This window comes from Pristiophorus japonicus, chromosome 15 (genome assembly GCF_044704955.1).
Source record: "Pristiophorus japonicus isolate sPriJap1 chromosome 15, sPriJap1.hap1, whole genome shotgun sequence".
NCBI classification, from domain to species: Eukaryota; Metazoa; Chordata; class Chondrichthyes; family Pristiophoridae; genus Pristiophorus; species Pristiophorus japonicus.
The window spans coordinates 39,183,647-39,203,895 of NC_091991.1; the positions used below are offsets into that span (position 1 = coordinate 39,183,647).

Here is a 20,249-nt window from a genome sequence, read left to right on the forward strand (position 1 = left end):
CCCTTGTGTGTCGTGATGGTGGTCAGCTTCTTCGACTCACTCGCCAGCTCCTGGGTCATGTAAGCTGAGGTCAGGTCCAATTTTGTAAAAATGTTTGCCACCGGATAGCGTCGCAAAGAGGTCCTCCACTCTCGGTCGCAGGTACTGGTCTTGGAGTGACACCTGATTGATGGTGACCTTGTAATCACCACACATCCTGACCGACCCATCCGCCTTGAGCACCGGCACAATCGGACTCGCCCAGTCACTGAATTAGCCTGACGAGATGATGCCTTCCCTCAGTAGGCGGTCCAATTCGCCTTCTATCTTTTCCCGCATCACGTACGGCACCGCTCTGGAATTGTGGTGTACTGGCCTGGCATCCGAGTTTATGTGAATCACTACCTTGGTCCCCATGAAAGTGCCAATGCCGGATTGAAATAGTGAATCAAATTTGTCCAGGACCTGTGAGCATGATATTCGCTCCACAGAAGAAGTTGCATTGACATCGCCCCATTTCCAGTTCATGACAACCAGCCAACTCCTCCCCAGCAGTGTGGGACTGTCCCCCGGGACAATACAGAGTGGCTCCCTGTTCTCCGGATCTTTGTGGGTCACGACTACCGTGGCGCTGCCTAGCACCGGAATGATCTCCTTTGTATATGTCCGTAGCTGTGCGTCAATTGGCAATAATTTTGGCCTCCTGGCCTTGGACGCCCACAACTTGTCGAACTGTTTGATACTCATCAGGGACTGGCTGGCCTCTGTGTCTAGCTCCATTGATACTGGGATGCCATTGAGGAGCACTTTCATCATTATCGGTGACGTCCTGGTGTATGAACTGTATGTGTGCTCCACATGAACTCGCTGAACTTCAGCTTCCAGCGATTTCCCCCAGTGTCCATTTGGCCTTGTAGGGCTTACATCGTCCCTGTCCTCCTCGTACATCAACCTGGCTGCAGGCTTCCTGCACATATGTGCCAAGTGACCGCTGACATTGCAGTATCTGCAGGTATATTGCTGATACCTGCAAGCTCTGGCTGTGTGTTTGCCTCCACACCTCCAACATGAGCCATTGTTGGAAACAAAAGGTCCATTACCAGTCGATCGTCTGTGGCTGTCTCTGTAACTGTCCTTAAGCGCACCATTGACAGGTGTTGATGGCCCCATTACTGGCCGCATTGTCCCTTGCGATGACATGAATCACCGTTCAGCTAGCCATTGTCTCTGTTGAATTCCCCCTTTGGATTCGACTACATGCTCGGGCATGTCCGAATGCCACTGTCTGCCTGAAGAGCTGTGTGCCACGTTAACAATGTTGACTCCCTGTCCATTTACTGCATTTAAACCAAGATTTTTGTCAAACATCATTCTGGTCTCTTCCTCGCCTGAGATAAATGCCTGGGCCATCAAAGCCACTGTTTCTAGGGTCAAGTCTTTGGTCTCAATCAGTTTCCTATGCCCTCAATAAAAAAGTCTCGCAGCATCTCCGCTCTGCATGCATCTGGGAACTTACATAGGCTCGCCAGTCGCCGGGGATCTGCCACGAAGTCAGGAACGCTTTGCCCTTCTCGCCGCCGGTGCGTGTAAAACCGGTGTCTCGCCATGTGCATGCTGCTCGCCGGTTTAAAGTGTTCCCCGAACAACACACTGAGCTCTTCAAAAGTCTTCTCTGGCGCTAGAAGGTCCTTCATCAGGGAGTACGTCCTGGATCCACAAACCGTCAGGAGATGAGCCCTGCGTTTGTCGGCCGAATCCTGTCCCAGCCATTCCTTAGCGACGAAACTTTGCTGTAGTCTCTCAATAAAATTGTCCCAATCATCATCAACACAGTACCTCTCGTCTGTGCTGCTAGTAGCCATGCTTGTGTGGTTTAAATCCCAGTTTTTCGTCGCCAATAATATGTCCTTACTATACAGTATAAATGCACACGAGGCCCATACTTGAGAGAAGGGTCACTCTGTGACCAGTAACCTTTATTAGCCAGCAATGAAGTGATGAAGGTGGGTGGAGCTTCCCCTTTTATACCTGAAAGTCCAGGTTAGAAGTGTCTCCACAAGTTCACCACCTAGTGGGTCAATGTTCTCACGGTGTACAACTTTGGTCAGTTTATACATGGGTTGCAATGACAGTTAAATACATGACAGAAGGGACATGAATAAAACTGAAATTTGGTACATTTATATTTATTAGAATTGTGTAAATTGTTTAATCATTTGGGGACTCCATTGCATTTCATTAGTGGATTCCCTTCGTAAATGACTGCAATGGAATCCTGCTTTGTGCTTCCGAACCGCATGCATCCCTGGGATCAATGGGCCTTTACGTAGACGTATGCCTGGAGGCCAAAGACTGGAACTCTCCACAGCCTGGACACATGGAGGGGGGTGCAGAAATGTTTTACAGGTCGAAGGCATACTTCGGAGGTACGCCTCCAACCGCAATTTCTAGCTCACGATCCAGCTCTGAGGAAAATGGAGCAAATCACAGTTCTCCTTGGATTCTGTCAGTTCAGAGGAGGCTTCAGATCTGCCACCGACCTCCGCCATCTTTTTTTGTTGGATGACTTTGCAATCAGCCCAACCATGGCGGCCGCTGGTTTGGCTGGGCTGCTAACGTGCCTCTTGGGTGCCAGGAAAATGGCTGCAGAGTTCCAGCGGCCCTCCCCCTTAAAAGAAGGGGAGGGACGTTGTAACGCGTCAGTGCGACGCTGAGCATCGCACCGCGCTTCCACCGCTCTATCGCCCCGCTACCGCCCTGTGGAGGCGAATTACACCTCCGATTCCGCCCCGCAGATTTTTTTGATTCTAATACCCTAATTCCGGGACATTTAGCTGCCCATCTCACCAAGCATTAAATTTTCATTTCATTCAAATTGTGTGCCCCAAACGGGGCGCAGGGAAAATTCGCCCTCTATGTATCTATATTCCACACTTAGGCTTTACATCTTTATGATGTACAGAAGAAAATTTGAGTCTGTGTCCACGCTATATATTAAAATCAGAACTACAACTTCAATTAAAATGGACAAATGCAAAACAAACCTCTCTCTATATATATATATATATATATAATGTGAATTCCACGCACAATTTACCTACCTCATCAAATTTGTTGAGGTTGTTGGATAGAAGACTAACAAGTTGCCCAGTATCAATTTTATCAAGTACTTTGCTCGACATTTTTAAGATCTGTTGAAAAAAAATATTGAAATTTTAGGAAAGCAGATATTAAACTATCATTGTTTTGATGATCACAGTTTAGTGGAGTCTTACATGGAAAATACGGCTTAATTTAGAGAATAACTAAATATATATTTAAAGAAGTCGATTATAAGGGTGCTATTTCAGATCAGTTTTGTTCAATGGTATTATTCGGTCTGCCAGGCTGATATTCCATGTCTTCATTTTCGAAAACTGAGGCCACTTAAAGGCTTGTTTATGTGTTCCAGGAAATTTCTGAGTTTTTACAGGACACAGAGTAACACCCCAAACTGGGAGGCTTCCACAAATTCTACACAATTTTGTCTGTTGTTTTGAGTGAGTAGAATTGTGACAGAGTACTCTGCCTACCGTGCTGGTCATGCTGAAAATCGAGGCGGTTAGCAGATCAAGTTATGTATTAAAAGTCTCTCACCCCCCCTCCCCCCTCCCAGATCACGACTTGGCCTTGCGGGAGTGGACCCACCCATCCCCCCCAAGGATTGCGACTCCGCCCCAGGGTCGGGGTCGGGCCCTCCCAGGATCGAGCCCACTTCCCCCCCCCCCAAGTTCGTGGATCGGAACTCCACCCCCCCTGGCTTGGACCCTGCTGCCCACACCATCCTGGACTCAGTACTTACCTGGTCCTGGGGCCTCCTTCTCCAAGTTTCCCGCATGACTGGAAGCGAGCATGTCAATCAGGCAGGGAACCGACCTTCCAGGTTTCCCATCGTCTACTGGGTCCCCCCCCGCCCCACACCTTCCAGTGGGACCCGGGAAAATACAGCCCAGTGCTTGCGCAGATTAGTTTTAAATTTACCCCTCTTCAAGCGCAGGCCGTATCTTCTGGTTCTACTGTTGGACCCTGCTACTGTTCTGGACAAAGTGAAGCAGCTTGTCATATCTACATTAACTATTCCTTTTAGAATCCTAAAAACAGTAATGTTGATAAATATACGGAAGAAGATGCACACTCAAGAACCAGTTAATGTTTAATGGAGGTGGCAATGTCTCAACCCCTCCCTCTCCCATCTTACAAATCAAGCCATGTAGATATCCGGAATAAAATGACATATGTTCAGATGAATGTCATTACCTTTTTATAAATTAAACTGAACAGTGCTATTCTCATCTGCATTCCCAGGTGCTGGAGACCAAAGACAGCAGGATGTAGAAAGAGGGTCCTCACGACAAATAGGAGGCAAAGGCCTAAGGCTAGGTAGTATGCTATTTCACGCTCATAGGTATTCTTCACGTTATATGATGCTATTATTCGTCCAAGGCAGAGAGGCTGTACAGCTTTAGTGAATTCCTGTTGATATCAAAATGGGAAGTGTTAAGCTTCAGCGTTACCAAGCACAAGATGTGCACATGCTAATCCACATGATATCACATTTACTAGACAGAAAAGTTAATGTTGGAATTAGAAATAGGGAAAATTAAAGAGTTATTTTTATCATATTGTTAGTTTGTGCGCAATCATAGACAATTTCTGCATGCTAGATCTAATAGACAGAGACCTCCCTAATTAGAATTCTCAGATCTAGTTTTCGTAGTTACATTAGATTTTCTGAATGCAAGTACTTATTAGCAGAAGATCACAGACACAAAGGAGCATCAATTCAATAGCACCAAAGTGGAGAGGCCCGAGGACCAAACTAAATTTGTCCTTAGGCCCCATCAGGATAAATGAGACAAGCTGTGGCACCAATCAGGCGTCCAGTGCAGTACGTCTGTCGGGGTTTTATCAATTTCACCTGACACTGAGTTCACAGATAAGTCTGTGGGGTTGCGGGGGGGGGGGGGCGATCGCGATCGAGAGAAGGGCGAGGGTAGGCCAGCAATGGCCTGCAGTTGTTTTGTCCTTCTGACTCCACAAAACACAAACATTTTTGAAGCTCCGACTTGTATAAATGAATATACCAATACGGGTCAGAAATAAGCGCAGGAGTCACTTTACAATATTGAAACGACCTGCTCAAAGAGGTGCTCATTTCAAGTGGCATCTCTGGCTGCCGATAAAATTGCAGATTGGCATAGGCCTCTGCCTTGCTAAATTGGTTATCGTTGCACACGTTTTAGGCCCATAAAATGGGAAAAATTATATTAGATTTAGATCTTCTCAATCCTGGTATCATTCTACTGAATCTTCTTGTACCATTTCCATGGCTCTAATATCCTTCCTCTAATGCGGTGTCCGGAATTGCACACAATACTCCAACTGTGGCCAAACCAAAGGCTTCTACAAATTTAACATCACTTCCTTGCTTATGTGGGATAAATCCAGGACAAAATTAACAGTCACTTGGACTAACAGTCAGTGGATTAATTAAGGAAAACCAATACGGACTTGTTAAAGGCAAATCGTGTTTAACTAACTTAATCGAGTTCTTTAATGAGGAAACAGAGAGGGTTGATGAGGGCAATGTGATTGACATGGTGCACACAGACCTCTAAAAGGTTTTTGATAAAGTGCCACATAGGCTTGCCAGCAAAGTTGAAACCCATGGAATAAAAGGGACAGTGGCAGCATCGTTACGAAATTAGCTACTTGGGACCTGAAGTCCTTGGCACAAAATTTATGTTTCCAAATTTCCTCCCCAACTTCCTTCAGTATTATGAGGTGCATACAGTCTGGGCTTGCTGATCTTTTGACTGTAAGTCACATTAATGTTTTTAATACAGCTACTTTTTAAATTTTTATTGGCATTATTGGCTGTTCCACCACAATTTCAAGTACTCCTCTACTTTCACAATGCCCTCTGAAATACTTAATAAGCATCTCTGTCATTCACTCACTGTCAAGTACGAGGTGCCCCTTTTTATTTTACCATCTTTTTATTGGTTTTGTGCTTGTATGTCCTTTGCCATTTCCCTTTATGCCAATAACCAGTCCTCTTTTATATCCTCTCTTAGCCTTTTTTTGCTTTCCTTCTATATTTATTTTGTTTCATTTTTTTATATATAATTTGCGGCCCCTACGGACATGTATGAGGTGGGTACACACCCATAAGGGATACGCAAGTTCCGGTTTTCCCACATGAACTTGCAATCTTGACAGATCCAACACATCACCGGGAAAAGGGCATCCATGGATGGAGAGTTGGGCTATTTGTCCAATTTCTGCCCAGCAAATGCCCGTGAAATTCTTACGCCTGATAAAAGCCAAGTAATTTTTTTCAAATATTATACGTTAAAAAATCTGTACAATAAGGTACATTTATTTTTAGCCTCTTTAAAACATTTAACTTTATTTTTCAAGCAATTAAAGTTTTGTTTTAAATATTTAACAATGTTATTTAAGTTAATTTTAAATATGTAATGTTTTTATTTGATGTGTAGATGTATTTTTAGAGATATTCCCATTCATGCTTATGGGATTTGCATAAATACAAAATCCCCTTGAGCATGAATGGAGATTCCCTTCTTTTATTGGTTGGGCTGGCCCATGTAATCCCAGAGGCTCTTGCGAACCGCGTGCGTCCCTGAGATACTTGGGCCTCTACCCGTGGGCACCCGGAGAGGCCCAGAACCGCGAACGCCCGTACCTCCCGGACCACCAGGTATGCAGATATTTTATTTGCGGATCGGAGGCATTTCCCTATGGGAAGCCTCCGACCGCAAATTCAGGGCCATAGTTTCGTCTTTGAGAAAAAGGGCCGTTTTCCACACCAGTTAAAAATGAATGGAGCTACATATTATGTCCATATCTAAAATAAATTACACACGGGTATCACATCTCAGAAAGAGTAAAATTAAATGTTCTGTCAATTACTAATTTGTTTGTTTGAACTTGGTCAGTCTCAAAAGATAAATAGTACAAGCTAACCATTATTCCTGTTAAGCACACATATGCTTTTCAATGTTTATTTTATTAAATCTATACTTTTTCAATTGTACTAGAACATTACTACAAGGAGAAATTCTAGTCAGTATTTTGATTTATGTGACATATTGGGGTGGAAATTCAGTCATTCCTCTGTTGTGGCATTAATCCAGGCGGAGTGGCAAATGGTTTGCCGCCGCAAAATTCATCAGCTGGGCCCTCAGTTTGGAGCGGAGCGCTAGGGGAGGCGTTACACACTTCTTAGGGCGCTAGGCCGGCTGAGCAAGTGAAAATCCGGAGCTAAACAGCCGGCCTCGGAGCGACCTAAGAGAAGCTTCGGGGGCAAAATAAATCTTTAAAACAAAACACCAAAAACATTCCCAATAAATAATTTACGCCAACACAACATAGATCGCAAAAAAAAAATCATACTTATCTAAGGTCGACATTGCTTACCTCACTGGAGCCCCTATAGCTTGGAACACCAGCTTCCATAGGCATTCCCACCAGGGCACGCTACAGAATGCTAAGGATCAGGCGAGATCCAAATATCGAGCCGGTGTCGCAACTAGGCTCGCCACTTCCAAACGGTAATGCTCCGCACCCCCTCGAAGTCCGGGGAGTTCGAAGAGGAGGTGGGAGTTTGAGCAGCCAGCGGCCTAGAAAGGCCCAACTGTCGCGAGTCTGGGGAGTTTAAGAAGGCGGGAGTTCGAGCAGCCAGCGGTGTATAAAGGCCCAACAGTCAGGAGTCTGGGGAGTTCGAGGAGGAGGTCAGCGGCCTATAAAGACCCAACAGTTGGGAGTCTGGGGAGTTCGAGGAGGTGGAAGTTCGAGCAGCCAGCGGCCTATAAAGGCCCAACAGTCGGGAGTCCGGGGAGTTCGAGGAGGCGGGAGTTCGAACAGCCAACGGCCTATTGAGGCCCAACAGTCGGGAGTCCGGGGAGTTCGAGGAGGAGGCGGGAGTTCGAGGAGGAGACCAGCCGGTGAGGCAGTCGGAGAGGTGCAGCTGCTGCAGGGGCAGAAGGTAAACAAAGAAGTCGAAAGAAATCGAAAGGTGACGTCACAGCCAAAGGACTAAGTGATTGGCTGGTGATTGGTGAGTAGTTTTTCTTTTATTTTCCTTATCAGTAGGTAACCTTTATCAATGTTGTTGCCAAATTAAGTCAATCTAGGGGTTAAGTCATGGCAGGAGAGCTCGGACACATGTTATGCTCCTCCTGTGCTAAGTGGGAACTCAGGGATGTTTCCAGTGTCCCTGACGACTACATGTGCGGGAAGTGTGTCCTGCTGCAGCTCCTGACAGACCGCATTGCAGCACTGGAGCTGCGGGTGGATTCACTCTGGAGCATCTGCGATGCTGAGGATATCGTGAATAGCACGTTTAGTGAGTTGGTCAGACCGCAGGTAAAGGTTACACAGACAGATAGGGAATGGATGACCAACATGAAGAGCAGTGGAAGGAAGGTAGTGCAGAGGTCCCCTGCGGTCATCCCCCTCCAAAACAGATACACCGTTTTGGGTATTGTTGGGGGGGGGGGAATGACTCATCAGCGGAAGGCAGCAACAGCCAAGTCCATGGCACCGTGGGTGGCTCTGCTGCACAGGAGGGCAGGAAAAAGAGTGGGAGAGCCATAGTGGTAGGGGATTCTATTGTAAGGGGAATAGATAGACTTTTCTGCAGCCGCAATCGAGACTCCAGGATGGTATGTTGCCTCCCTGGTGCAAGGGTCAAGGATGTCTCGGAGCGGTTGCAGGACATTTTGGAGAGGGAGGGCGAACAGTTGTCGTGGTGCATATAGGTATCAACGATATAGGTAAAAAATGGGATGAGGTCCTACAAGATGAATTTAGGGAGCTAGGAGTTAAATTAAAAAGTAGGACCTCAAAGGTAATAATCTCAGGATTGCTACCAGTGCCACGTGCTAGTCAGAGCAGGAATCGCAGGACAGCTCAGGTGAATACGTGGCATGATGAGTGGTGCAGAAAGGAGGGATTCAAATTCCTGGGACATTGGAACCGGTTCTGGGGGAGGTGGGACCAGTACAAACCGGACGATCTGCACCTGTACAGGACCGGAACCAATGTCCGAGGGGGAGTGTTTGCTAATGCTGTTGGGGAGGAGTTAAACTAATATGGCAGGGGGATGGGAACCTATGCAGGGAGACAGAGGGAAGTAGAATGGGGGCAGAAGCAAAAGATAGAATGGAGAATAGCAAAAGTGGAGGGCAGAGAAACCCAAGGCAAAAATCAAAAAGGGCCACATTACAGTAAACTTCCAAAAGGGCAAAGGGTGTTAAAAAGACAAGCCTGAAGGCTCTGTGCCTCAATTGCAGCAGTATTCATAATAAGGTGGACAAATTAACTTCAGCAATTAATGAATATGATATAATTGGCATCACGGAGACATGGATCCAGGTGGCCAAGGCTGGGAACTCAACATCCAGGGGTATTCAACATTCAGGAAGGATAGACAGAAAAGAAAAGGAGGTGGGGTAGCGTTGCTGATTAAAGAGGAAATTAACGCAATAATAAGGAAAGACTTTAGCTTGGATGATGTGGAATCAGTATGGGTGGAACTGTGGAATATCAAAGGGCAGAAAACACTAGTGGGAGTTGTGTACAGATCACCAAACAGTAGTAGTGAGGTTGGGGACAGCATCAAACAAGAAATTAGGGACGCATACAATAAAGGTACAGCAGTTATCACGAGCAACTTTAATCAACATATTGATGGGGCTAACCAAACTGGTAGCAATATGGTGGAGGAGGATTTCCTGGAGTGTATTAGGGATGGTTTTCTGGACCAATATGTCGAGAAACCAACTAGAGGGCAGGCCATCCTAGACTGGGTGATGTGTAATGAGAAAGGACTAATTAGCAATCTTGTTGTGCGAAGCCCCTTGGGGAAGAGTGACCATAATGTGGTAGAATTCTTTATTAAGATGGAGAGTGACACAGTTAATTCAGAGACTAGGGTCCTGAACTTAGGGAAAGGTAACTCCGATGGTATGAGACGTGAATTGGCTAGAATATACTGGCGAATGACACTTAAAGTGTTGACGGTGGATAGGCAATGGCAAACATTTAAAGATCACATGGATGAACTTCAACAATTGTACATCCCTGTCTGGAGTAAAAATAAAACAGGGATGGTGGCTCAACCGTGACTAACAAGGGAAATTAAGGATAGTGTTAAATCCAAGGAAGAGGCATATAAATTGGCCAGAAAAAGCAGCAAACCTGAGGACTGGGAGAAATTTAGAATTCAGCAGAGGAGGACAAAGGGTTTAATTAGGAGGGGGAGAATAGAGTATGAGAGGAAGCTTGCCGGGAACATAAAAACTGACTGCTGAAGCTTCTATAGATATGTGAAGAGAAAAAGATTAGTGAAGACAAATGTAGGTCCCTTGTAGTCAGATTCAGGTGAATTTAAAATGGGGAACAAAGAAATGGCAGACCTGTTGAACAAATATTTTGGTTCTGTCTTCATGAAGGAAGACACAAATAACCTTCCGGAAGTACTAGGGGACTGAGGGTCTAGTGAGAAGGAGGAACTGAAGGATATCCTTATTAGGTGGGAAATTGTGTTAGGGAAATTGATGGGATTGAAGGCCAATAAATCTCCGGGGCCTAATAGTTTGCATCCCAGAGTACGTAAGAAAGTGGCCATAGAAATAGTGGATGCATTGGTGATCATTTTCCAACTCTGGATCAGTTCCTATGGACTGGACGGTAACTAATGCAACACCACTTTTTAAAAAAGGAGGGAGAGAGAAAACGGGTAATTATAGACCAGTTACCCTGGCATCAGTAGTGGGGAAAATGTTGGAATCAATTATTAAAGATGAAATAGCAGCGCATTTGGAAAGCAGTGACAGGATCGGTCCAAGACAGCATGGATTTATGAAAGGGAAATCATGCTTGACAAATCTTCTGGAATTTTTTGAGGTTGTAACTGGTAGAGTGGACAAGGGAGAACCAGTGGATGTGGTGTATTTGGACTTTCAAAAGGCTTTTGACTAGGTCCCACACAAGAGATTGGTGTGCAAAATCAAAATGATATTGGGGGTAATGTACTGACGTGGATAGAGAACTGGTTGGCAGACAGGAAGCAGAGAGTCGGAATAAACGGGCCCTTTTCAGAATAGCAGGCAGTGACAAGTGGGGTACCGCAGGGCTCAGTGCTGGGAACCCAGCTCTTTACAATATACATTAATGATTTAGATGAAGGAAGTGAGTGTAATATCCAAGTTTGCAGATGACACTAAACTGGGTGGCGGCGTGAGCTGTGAGGAGGACGCTAAGAGGCTGCAGGGTGACTTGGACAGGTTAGGTGAGTGGGCAAAAGCATGGTAGATGCAGTATAATGTGGATAAATGTGAGGTTATCCACTTCGGGGGCAAAAACACGAAGGCAGAATATTTCTGCATGGCGGCAGATTAGGAAAAGGGGAGGTGTAACGAGACCTGGGTGTCATGGTACATTCATTGAAAGTTGGCATGCAAGTGCAGCAGACAGTGAAGAAGGCAAATGGTATGTTGGCCTTCATAGCTAGAGGATTTGAGTATAGGAGCAGGGGTGTCTTACTGCAGTTGTACAGGGCCTTCGTGAGGCCTCACCTGGAATATTTGTGTTCAGTTTTGATCTCCTAATCTGAGGAAGGACGTTCTTGCTATTGAGGGAGTGCAGCAAAGGTTCACAAGACTGATTCCCGGGATGGCTGGACTGACCTATGAGGAGAGACTGGATCAATAGGGTTTTTATACGCTGGAGTTTAGAAGGATGAGAGGGGATTTCATGGAAACATATAAGATTCTGACGGGACTGGACAGGTTAGATGTGGGAAGAATGTTCCCAATGTTGGGAAACTCCAGAGCTAGGGGACACAGTCTTAGGATAAGGGAGAGGCCATTTAGGACTGAGATGAGGAGAAACTTCTTCACTCAGAGAGTTGTTAACCTGTGGAATTCCCTACTGCAGAGAGTTGTTGTTGCCAGTTCATTGGATATATTCAAGAGGGAGTTGGATATGGCCCTTACGGCTAAAGGGATCAAGGGGTATGGAGAGAAAGCAGGAAAGGGATACTGAGGTGAATGATCAGCCATGATCTTATTGAATGGCGGTGCAGGCTCGAAGGGCCGAATGGCCTACTCCTGCACCTATTTTCTATGTTTCTATCTACGTTCTATGAAACCGGCACCAAATGTCCCGGCGGAGCGCTGGAAGCTTGCCACCCGCCCGGATGTGCTTACCGCCGCCATTGCTGCCCCTCTGGGTTGCTAACAGGAATGGCAGTAGACCGAAAATCCAGCCCCTAATATCTTAAATTAAAAGGGGAAAAAAATTGGTAACCAAACTTTAATATTATGGGGTGCGTTGGTATGCTGTTTTTAAAACTTTAACAGTTCATTGGTGACATAGTAAACTAATTTATATCCCTGTCGTCTTGGCAAATTTAAAAGCGATACACAATGACAAATGGAAGGGAAAAGAATAACTAAAGAGATAAAAGGTAAAGTTAAAAATAAAAAGGACATACTGAAAATATACGGCTGGTCTGTCAACATCAGAAAAGAGAAATCACAGATTAGCACCTCAGTTAACAGGTAACAGCAAGGGGTTTCGACCGAATCTATCTATACAGATTTGGATGTTGACTGACTTGCTGTGTATTTCTCGAATCCTCTATTTTTATCATAGGATAACTGAAATTATTTTCACAGGTGCAAGACAAAACAATGTAAAACTTTATTGTTCAATTAATAGCATCTGTTATTGAACAAATCTCACCACAAAATAAAGCAGAATTCCATAAAACAGAAATCTCCAGAAAAAACACCGGCGAAGAGCATTGACAAGTTTGGGATTTTTCTTTGACGTTGCTAACTCTCTATCCCATTCTCTGCAAATGAACAAAAACAAGCCGATTAAATCACATGTATAAGTCTTTAAAGTAGCAACAGGGATCTCTTGAATATTTTGCCCCCCTTAAGCATAGCCAAGGAGATTTGGCAATGGCTACTAATTAGGTCAATACAAAAGCAGGAGGAGACCTTGAAGATCTAATCTTGGTAAACATCATCATTGAATGAAAGTTCAAATTCCAATTGGGCCACATTTTTGGCAGATTAAAACCACCCAACCATATATCACACTGTAGGGGCTTAATTATTTAAAAGGTCATGTTCTCCGCTTATTTAGAATACTGCTGAGAGTCTGAAGGGCATCAGCACAAATAACAAGCAAATAAAAGTCTTTGGAATTTTTCCAGCCTCTTGGAAGGAGAAATTAGAGCAAACAAGTCCAAAACTTAGATTGCTGGGAAATAGTGCACTTATTCACTACAGGAACATTGACCCCACGAAAGGACAGGCCCTAATATTTAATATCATTATATTTAATATCAAGACAATTGATTAAACACTTATGTGCGCTTGTCAAAGGCCTTTCGATACCAATGACCTAGCATTTCAGTGGTATGATTTAACTTGAAACTTGCAAGATATTAAAAAAAAACAGTTCTTTATAATATTAATGTGCTACAGGTAGTTTGATGGGTAACAATTTTGTGATAAAACAGTGGTAGCCTCTTGCTGGAAGCATCCTTGCAAGAAACAGTCTCCCGCTTAAGCAGTCATTCCTATTAAATAAACTGCGCTGAATTTGGCAAGTACTTGATTTCCATCTGAACAATTGTTCCTATAAGTCAATATTCCTGTTAACTGAGCCATGTGCTTTAATAAAAAATAGTATGATAATATTTAAACAAGAATTCATTGCAATCTCAAAAACAAATCATTTTTCGCTAAGGGAAAAGTTAGATTATTTGAGCAAGATCTGGGGCCCAGTCTGCCAAACCCACTTTAGCTTTTGTCCTAATGATTTACCTCCCTTGCTCCTTCTCATAAACTCAGTAGACTGGTTGGGCCCTGATAACCATTAAACACTGTAATACCTCCTCTAGCTTTGATCAGACAAGCTTTGTATTCAACTGCCCCTTCCCCTAGCAACACACCCATTAACTTTAGTGTATCTGTACCTAAATATTGCTGTTCTATGTTTTGCATTGCTGCACAACGTGAAGTTCATCTCGATACTTCGTTGTCATTTTTGCTATTTAGCTATTTCTGTACCAGATCTTGAATAAAACCTGCTAAATGTGGTTTGCACTATGCATACAATTAAACATGAATAATGATCAAACACAAGTACACAACAAAAATATAAAAATGCATAAATTGCATGCAGGTGATTGTTATTTGCTAGCACAATATATGATGATCTGTGAATCTCATTTATAGCCAAGTTTTCTTAATTAATATATCAGCAATTTCTGCCAATGCAATATCAAAGTAATGAAACTTGATATTTAACGATCAACTTTGATAAACATTGTATTAATATTCTCTATTTTTCTCTCCCAGTTGCAAATACAGATGTTTGACAGTTCTTGCAGTTATCAAAGCAATTAATTTAAGAATTAATTTCAATATATTTATATCTTCAATAGATCTCAAGGGAAAAGAGTTACTGCTATAAGATGAATTGTTCTGTATCTATGCAGGAAATAGAAGAGGCTATAATATTCTTTGAAGTTTAATTAGACTTAATTGAATGATACCATTCAACACTAAGTAGATAATAATTGTCTTACATTTCTTGTAGTTCCAGTTATGTTGACTTGTTTGCATAGAATCTGTTCTCAAAATGTTCCTAGCTGTGCTGTTATCTATTTCAGTTTTGCGTAAAGCATGCCAATTCCTGAGAACTACAGTTTGACTAATCAGTTGACATTAGTAATTCTTTGCTTTAAAAAGAATTTGATTCCAAATCCCTTTTTGATATTTATGTACTTAATTGTTCAGTCATGTTGGTCCATTCTCCTCTGTGCAATTTATAATAAAACCTCATTAAAGGCAACCAATGAAGTCATCCCTGAAGGCTGCCTCAAAAGGAAAGGCTGTCTTATTATCTCATATTATTCATTATTTGAATTATTATCAACCTTGACCATGGATTGCCAAAGTTCAGTAATACATATTTTAGTAACTACAACAAACTATTCAAGCTATCCAAAAGTAGTGAAAAAAACATCAAATTTCACAGCACCATCTTCAATTCTGAGCTTCTAGTTGTACATCAAGTTATTTGACCCGGAACAGTAGCAAATATAATAATGGTACTCAGATCGAAGGAAAAAGTTACAAAGTTTACAAAGATAAGGGCAGAGGAACTAAAGAGATGGTAATTCTGCATCAGCAAGTAGTCACTACCTTCAGAAGGGAAGGAAGAAGTGGAAATTGGCATGGAAACCAGACAAAAGAAAGATCTATTATATTTCAAAACAGTTGCAAAGGTCTAATGGTTTTGCGCTTGTAAGTGGCACCATGAGCATAACGTTATACCACCTAATGTTACATGGATGTCAATCAACTCAACACAAGCCTTTTCTGCCTAAGTAAACAGTAGTAATTAAAAATCTCCACAGTGGCACAACAGTGCTGTTACAGACTGATGGCGGATATCTTACTAAATGGCAGTAAATGAGAAGCAAATATCTCACTCCCCAGCCCAGAGCAGAGAAAGTAAGGCTAGAGGAGAAATAGCGGAGAAAGAGTGGAGGATGAATACGGAATGCAAGGGCACCATGTCACCTGAAGTTATCAAGACAGAGTGTACACAGCACAGTAGAAACAGAGAACTGGAGGCACAGGTAATGTGTCAACAGCTGGCAAACTTCCCCCACCCGCTGGGCATCTTTTCAACAGCTGGCAAACTTCCCCCACCCACTGGGCAACTTTTCAACAGCTGGTGCTCTCTCCACCCACCCACTGGGCAACTTTTCAACAGCTGGCAAACTTCCCCCACCCGCTGGGCATCTTTTCAACAGCTGGCATACTTCGCCCACCCACTGGGCAACTTTTCAACAGCTGGCATACTCCCCCCCCCCCACCCACTGGGCAACTTTTCAACAGCTGGCAAACTTCCCCCACCCACTGGGCAACTTTCCAACAGCTGGCATACTCCCCCCCCCCACCCACTGGGCAACTTTTCAACAGCTGGCAAACTTCCCCCACCCACTGGGCAACTTTTCAACAGCTGGTGCTCTCTCCACCCACCCACTGGGCAACTTTTCAACAGCTGGCATACTTCGCCCACCCACTGGGCAACTTTTCAATAGCTGGCATACTTCCCCCACCCACTGGGCAACTTTTCAACAGCTGGCATACTTCGCCCACCCACTGGGCAACTTTTCAACAGCTGGCATACTTCCCCCACCCACTGGGCAACTTTTCAACAGCTGGTGCTCTCTCCACCCAACCACTGAGCACCTGATAATGCCATCTCCCCTCTATTGAGGAGATTTTCCACAACTGCCCCCACTATGGAAACCCTTTCAATATCTGGAACTCCCTCCCCAACAATGAGCAGTTTGCTCTCCTCTCCTCTCCCTCTTTCTTCTCTTTTCTCTCTTTCTCTCCTCATAACTATCTCCAAAATAATACTAGTGAGTGAAGAGACAAATATGATTTATAGGTGGGAAAATCTAAAGCACAGAAAATCGGTTGCACCCTTGTGTTACATTGAACAAATTAGCTTGCTGTTTAAACTGGCTTGGCTGCTCACTTAAATTTCTCACTGAGCTCTACTGTTAGAACAGCAAAGAACTGAATGCTAGAACTGATACGCGTATTACTCTGGAAAGCTGAGGTGGTAAGATGCCACTGGTGTTCTTTGGGTACCGAAAGGTTTTCTTTTCATTCCAAAGATAGTCTTCCTGCTTATGGTCATGCTTTCTCTGACCTGTCCAATTTGAATGAATGAAATATTACTCAACAGACACATTTTCTCAGGCAAAAGATTTCCTTTGATATATGTCTGCAAAAAATACGCAATAGACCTTGCTAATTAGGTATACTGTTTTTGCAGATACATTTAAATTGCTTGTAAAAATTGTTGTAGTTTTTGTACATGCCTATAAACTAGTGTAAGTATTTCATTGGCTGTAAAGTGCTCTGGGACTTCCTAAGGTCGTGAAAGGTGCGATATAAATGCAAGACTTTTTTTTATTATTGCTTCACTGAAGTTAATTCAGTGAGAGATTGCTTTTACAGTTAACCTAGTTTCATGGAGAAGTTAGTATGTTGTTTCAGGCTTATTGCCTTCAATCAATACTTTAATGTATCTAAGAGCCATGGGAATTTGTGTTACTTTTCTCTCTTCAAATTGTTCTGCCTACAGAGTATGGGGTCGAAATTCAGGTGCACTAGAAAGCTGGAGCACCTATAACTTTTAGCGTGCTACTTACCTCTGCAATTCCTGGTAGATCCATTTTCAGGACTTTTGACATTTTTTAAAAGTCCTACAGGAAATGGATCATAATGGAGGCGGGCCTTAGACTCAAAGCCAGGCTGACTGGCTGAAAATGGATCGGTCGGAGACTCCGCCGCTGTCACTCCTCAGTGGAGTCATGGTGATGTCACAGCGCATGTGTGTCGCCACGCTCTCCATCATTTTTTATCTTGGGCCACTGGGCCCAAGGGTCACTGGGCCACCAGGGAGAGTTTCGGCCGGGCCAGCTGCCTGACACCCAAGAGGGAGTGCCAGGCTGCCCGTAGGCAGGCCAGCCTAACCCGTGGGCAGTCTTTTGCCGGCCAAAACAAATTTTACATTGTGGCCGTGGCAGTGGGCACTCCCCTTTAAGGTCAGCCATGCTGCCGGGCCACACTCAGTGCGGAGATGGTGCACTGGCAGAAAAACCTGCCGGGGGCACCGCGTGGCGGGGAATCGATCTATTCTGCTGAATATGGCCAGGTAAGTATTTTTATTGTTTTAAATTGATGGTGCAACCACTCAGGCAGGATGGGGTCCAGGCCGAAAAATCCCCGACCTGAATTTAGGTCGGGTCGGCCAGTTGACCCCAAAGCGGAGGCTATTTGATTTTTAGGAATGGCCGCCGCAAATGGTCATTCCTAAATTTCGGCCCCTATGTGTCCAAATTGGACTACGGGGGGACGCAATCTTAGTTGACTCAAGAGCAACAACTGAGATCCCTTAAACAGAAAAATTAGAGTGATTGTACAAACACCCTTCTAATTGTAACTTTGGCAAATGTGTAATGCTGATCAAGAGTCAATTCTGTTTTATCAGTCCATCTAGAAACATCTGCTCTGTCCAGGGAAATTGCTAGTCAAATCCTTCCTTGGTAGTCTCAGGACAATTCCTAAACAATAGACAAATCCATGGGCCCCGACCCTGGTGGGAGCTAAGTTCCGCCCAAGTGCCACACATGAGATCCTGACGGTACTTTAGGGCGGAAGTTTCATGAAAAACTCCTGGAAAGACCGCCCAGCGGCAAAAATGCATCTTGGGCCCTGAATATGGGCAGCAGTGGGCGGGCGCTCCCAATCTTGGTGGCAAATGCAATCCTCGGCAAAGTACCACCAAGGATTGAGTCAGGCCCAGGGAGGGGGAACAGATAAAATTAAAATTTTCAAAAAAAAACCACTGGAAAACCTTCAGGGGACCCCATTCACCTGAATCACTTGACAAAAAAATAAAGAAAAGTTTACGAACCTTCTTTTGCAGGTTTTCTTACATACTGTTGAGGTTAGACCTGCCTCCATGTGGCAGTCCTTTCCCCTACTGCAGCGGACTCCCGCCCGGACCAAACTGGCAGCTCGGCGGGCAGGAGGACACTTACGCACGTTGAACGCCAGCGGACATCAGAGGGCGGTCCCCAGCGGTCTTCCCTCCCCGCCGGCGGGAGGCCTCCACCAAACTCACTCAGAGGGGAGACCGCCCAGAAAACTCGATGGCAGCGTGCAGTGGGTCCACCAAGATCGGCCCCATGATGTCTGACCCCTATGAATCATTTACCAAGGAGTTCTTCCATAATTATAGTGACTTATATACATTTTAATAGGCTTTATACTAAATTGTGACATCAGCATTTCTAATTGACTTTCCCTTTCCCTATCTGTCTGAGAAAAATGATAGGTTAATTCACCTGGTTACCTGGGAAGAAGTAATCAAGCTGATCAGACACATGAGCAATTTATGCAATTATGAAATAATGCTTTTTCTAGAAAAGAGTATTTTTTAGAATGTTTACAAAGAAGAATCTGGAAAATGGGATTAGCTAACATAGAAGGCTGCCAAACACCCTTTCACTTCTGGGGCCTAAGTTTAAATCCAACCTGGATTGATGGGATGAAAAGTGACTTCGTCTACCAGCTGTCCAAGCTGTAATTAAGTGCCTTGGTATATTTTACTACTTTAAAGGTGCTATATAAATGAAAATTGTTATTGTTGTTGGTATAAGGGTCCAACGTGAACTGAGTTGAGCTGTCACAATCGAGCTGCCAGGGATTTACGCTACAAACTGTCCATCATATGACACAGAATTGCAATATCGTCGAAGAGAAACGGCCAGGTTAGCTGATGAAAGAAACAAAAAACTTCACATTGGCACAGTAATCCACATTCTCATTGATAACACTGTCAAGGTGCATTGTTGGACGAGAACAGTGGGAGCTCTTTCTAACCTGACTGTGATACTGCACTGAATGGCGAAAGTGGAAAGTGTTTTATTCCCAGCACTGACATCCACATCTTAACTGAAGTTTTATACTCATTAAGAAAAAATCCATCTGAAAAGCAGCACATGGGCTATCAAAGTGCAGAAGAATTTTAAAAGGTCACTTCAAGGTGTTGGCAGGATCTATTAAACACCAAGCAAACACTACAAATTTTATGCACAATTTACGTTGTGCTCCCAGTAGGGAGCCTTACCCACCGATAGCACATATCAGGAATTTGGGTAGATATTACGTATGATTCTGTAACTATTTAAATTAAAGATCTAAAAACTGCATGCTCCTGATAGGAGAGACTCCCTACCATGTGTACAAAGTCAATAAAGTTCCATTATATTCCAGTCGTGCATATAACATTCATAAGAACATAAGAAATAGGAACAGGAGTAGGCCATACGGCCCCTCGAGCCTGCTCCGCCATTCAATAAGATCATGGCTGATCTGATCATGGACTCGGCTCCACTTCCCCGCCCGCTCCCCATAACCCCTTATTCCCTTATCATTTAAGAAACTGTCTATTTTTGTCTTAAAGTTATTCAATGTCCCAGCTTCCACAGCTCTCTGAGGCAGCGAATTCCACAGATTTACAACCCTCTGAGAGAAGAAATTCCTCCTCATCTCTGTTTTAAATGGGTGGCCCCTTAT

The 20,249-nt window shown here is 44.0% G+C and overlaps 1 protein-coding gene across 1 annotated transcript in view; it reads right to left on the reverse strand.

Annotated features, from left to right (window-relative positions):
- Positions 1 to 20,249, reverse strand: part of cftr (CF transmembrane conductance regulator) — a 134,356-nt gene that overhangs the window by 107,608 nt on the left and 6,499 nt on the right. Inside the window, exons 4-6 of the mRNA XM_070901699.1 lie at positions 12,796 to 12,907; positions 4,276 to 4,491; positions 3,081 to 3,170 (exon numbers count right to left, since the gene is read on the reverse strand). Coding sequence (XP_070757800.1) covers positions 3,081 to 3,170; positions 4,276 to 4,491; positions 12,796 to 12,907 — 418 coding nt within the window. The remainder of the gene's footprint in view (positions 1 to 3,080; positions 3,171 to 4,275; positions 4,492 to 12,795; positions 12,908 to 20,249) is intronic.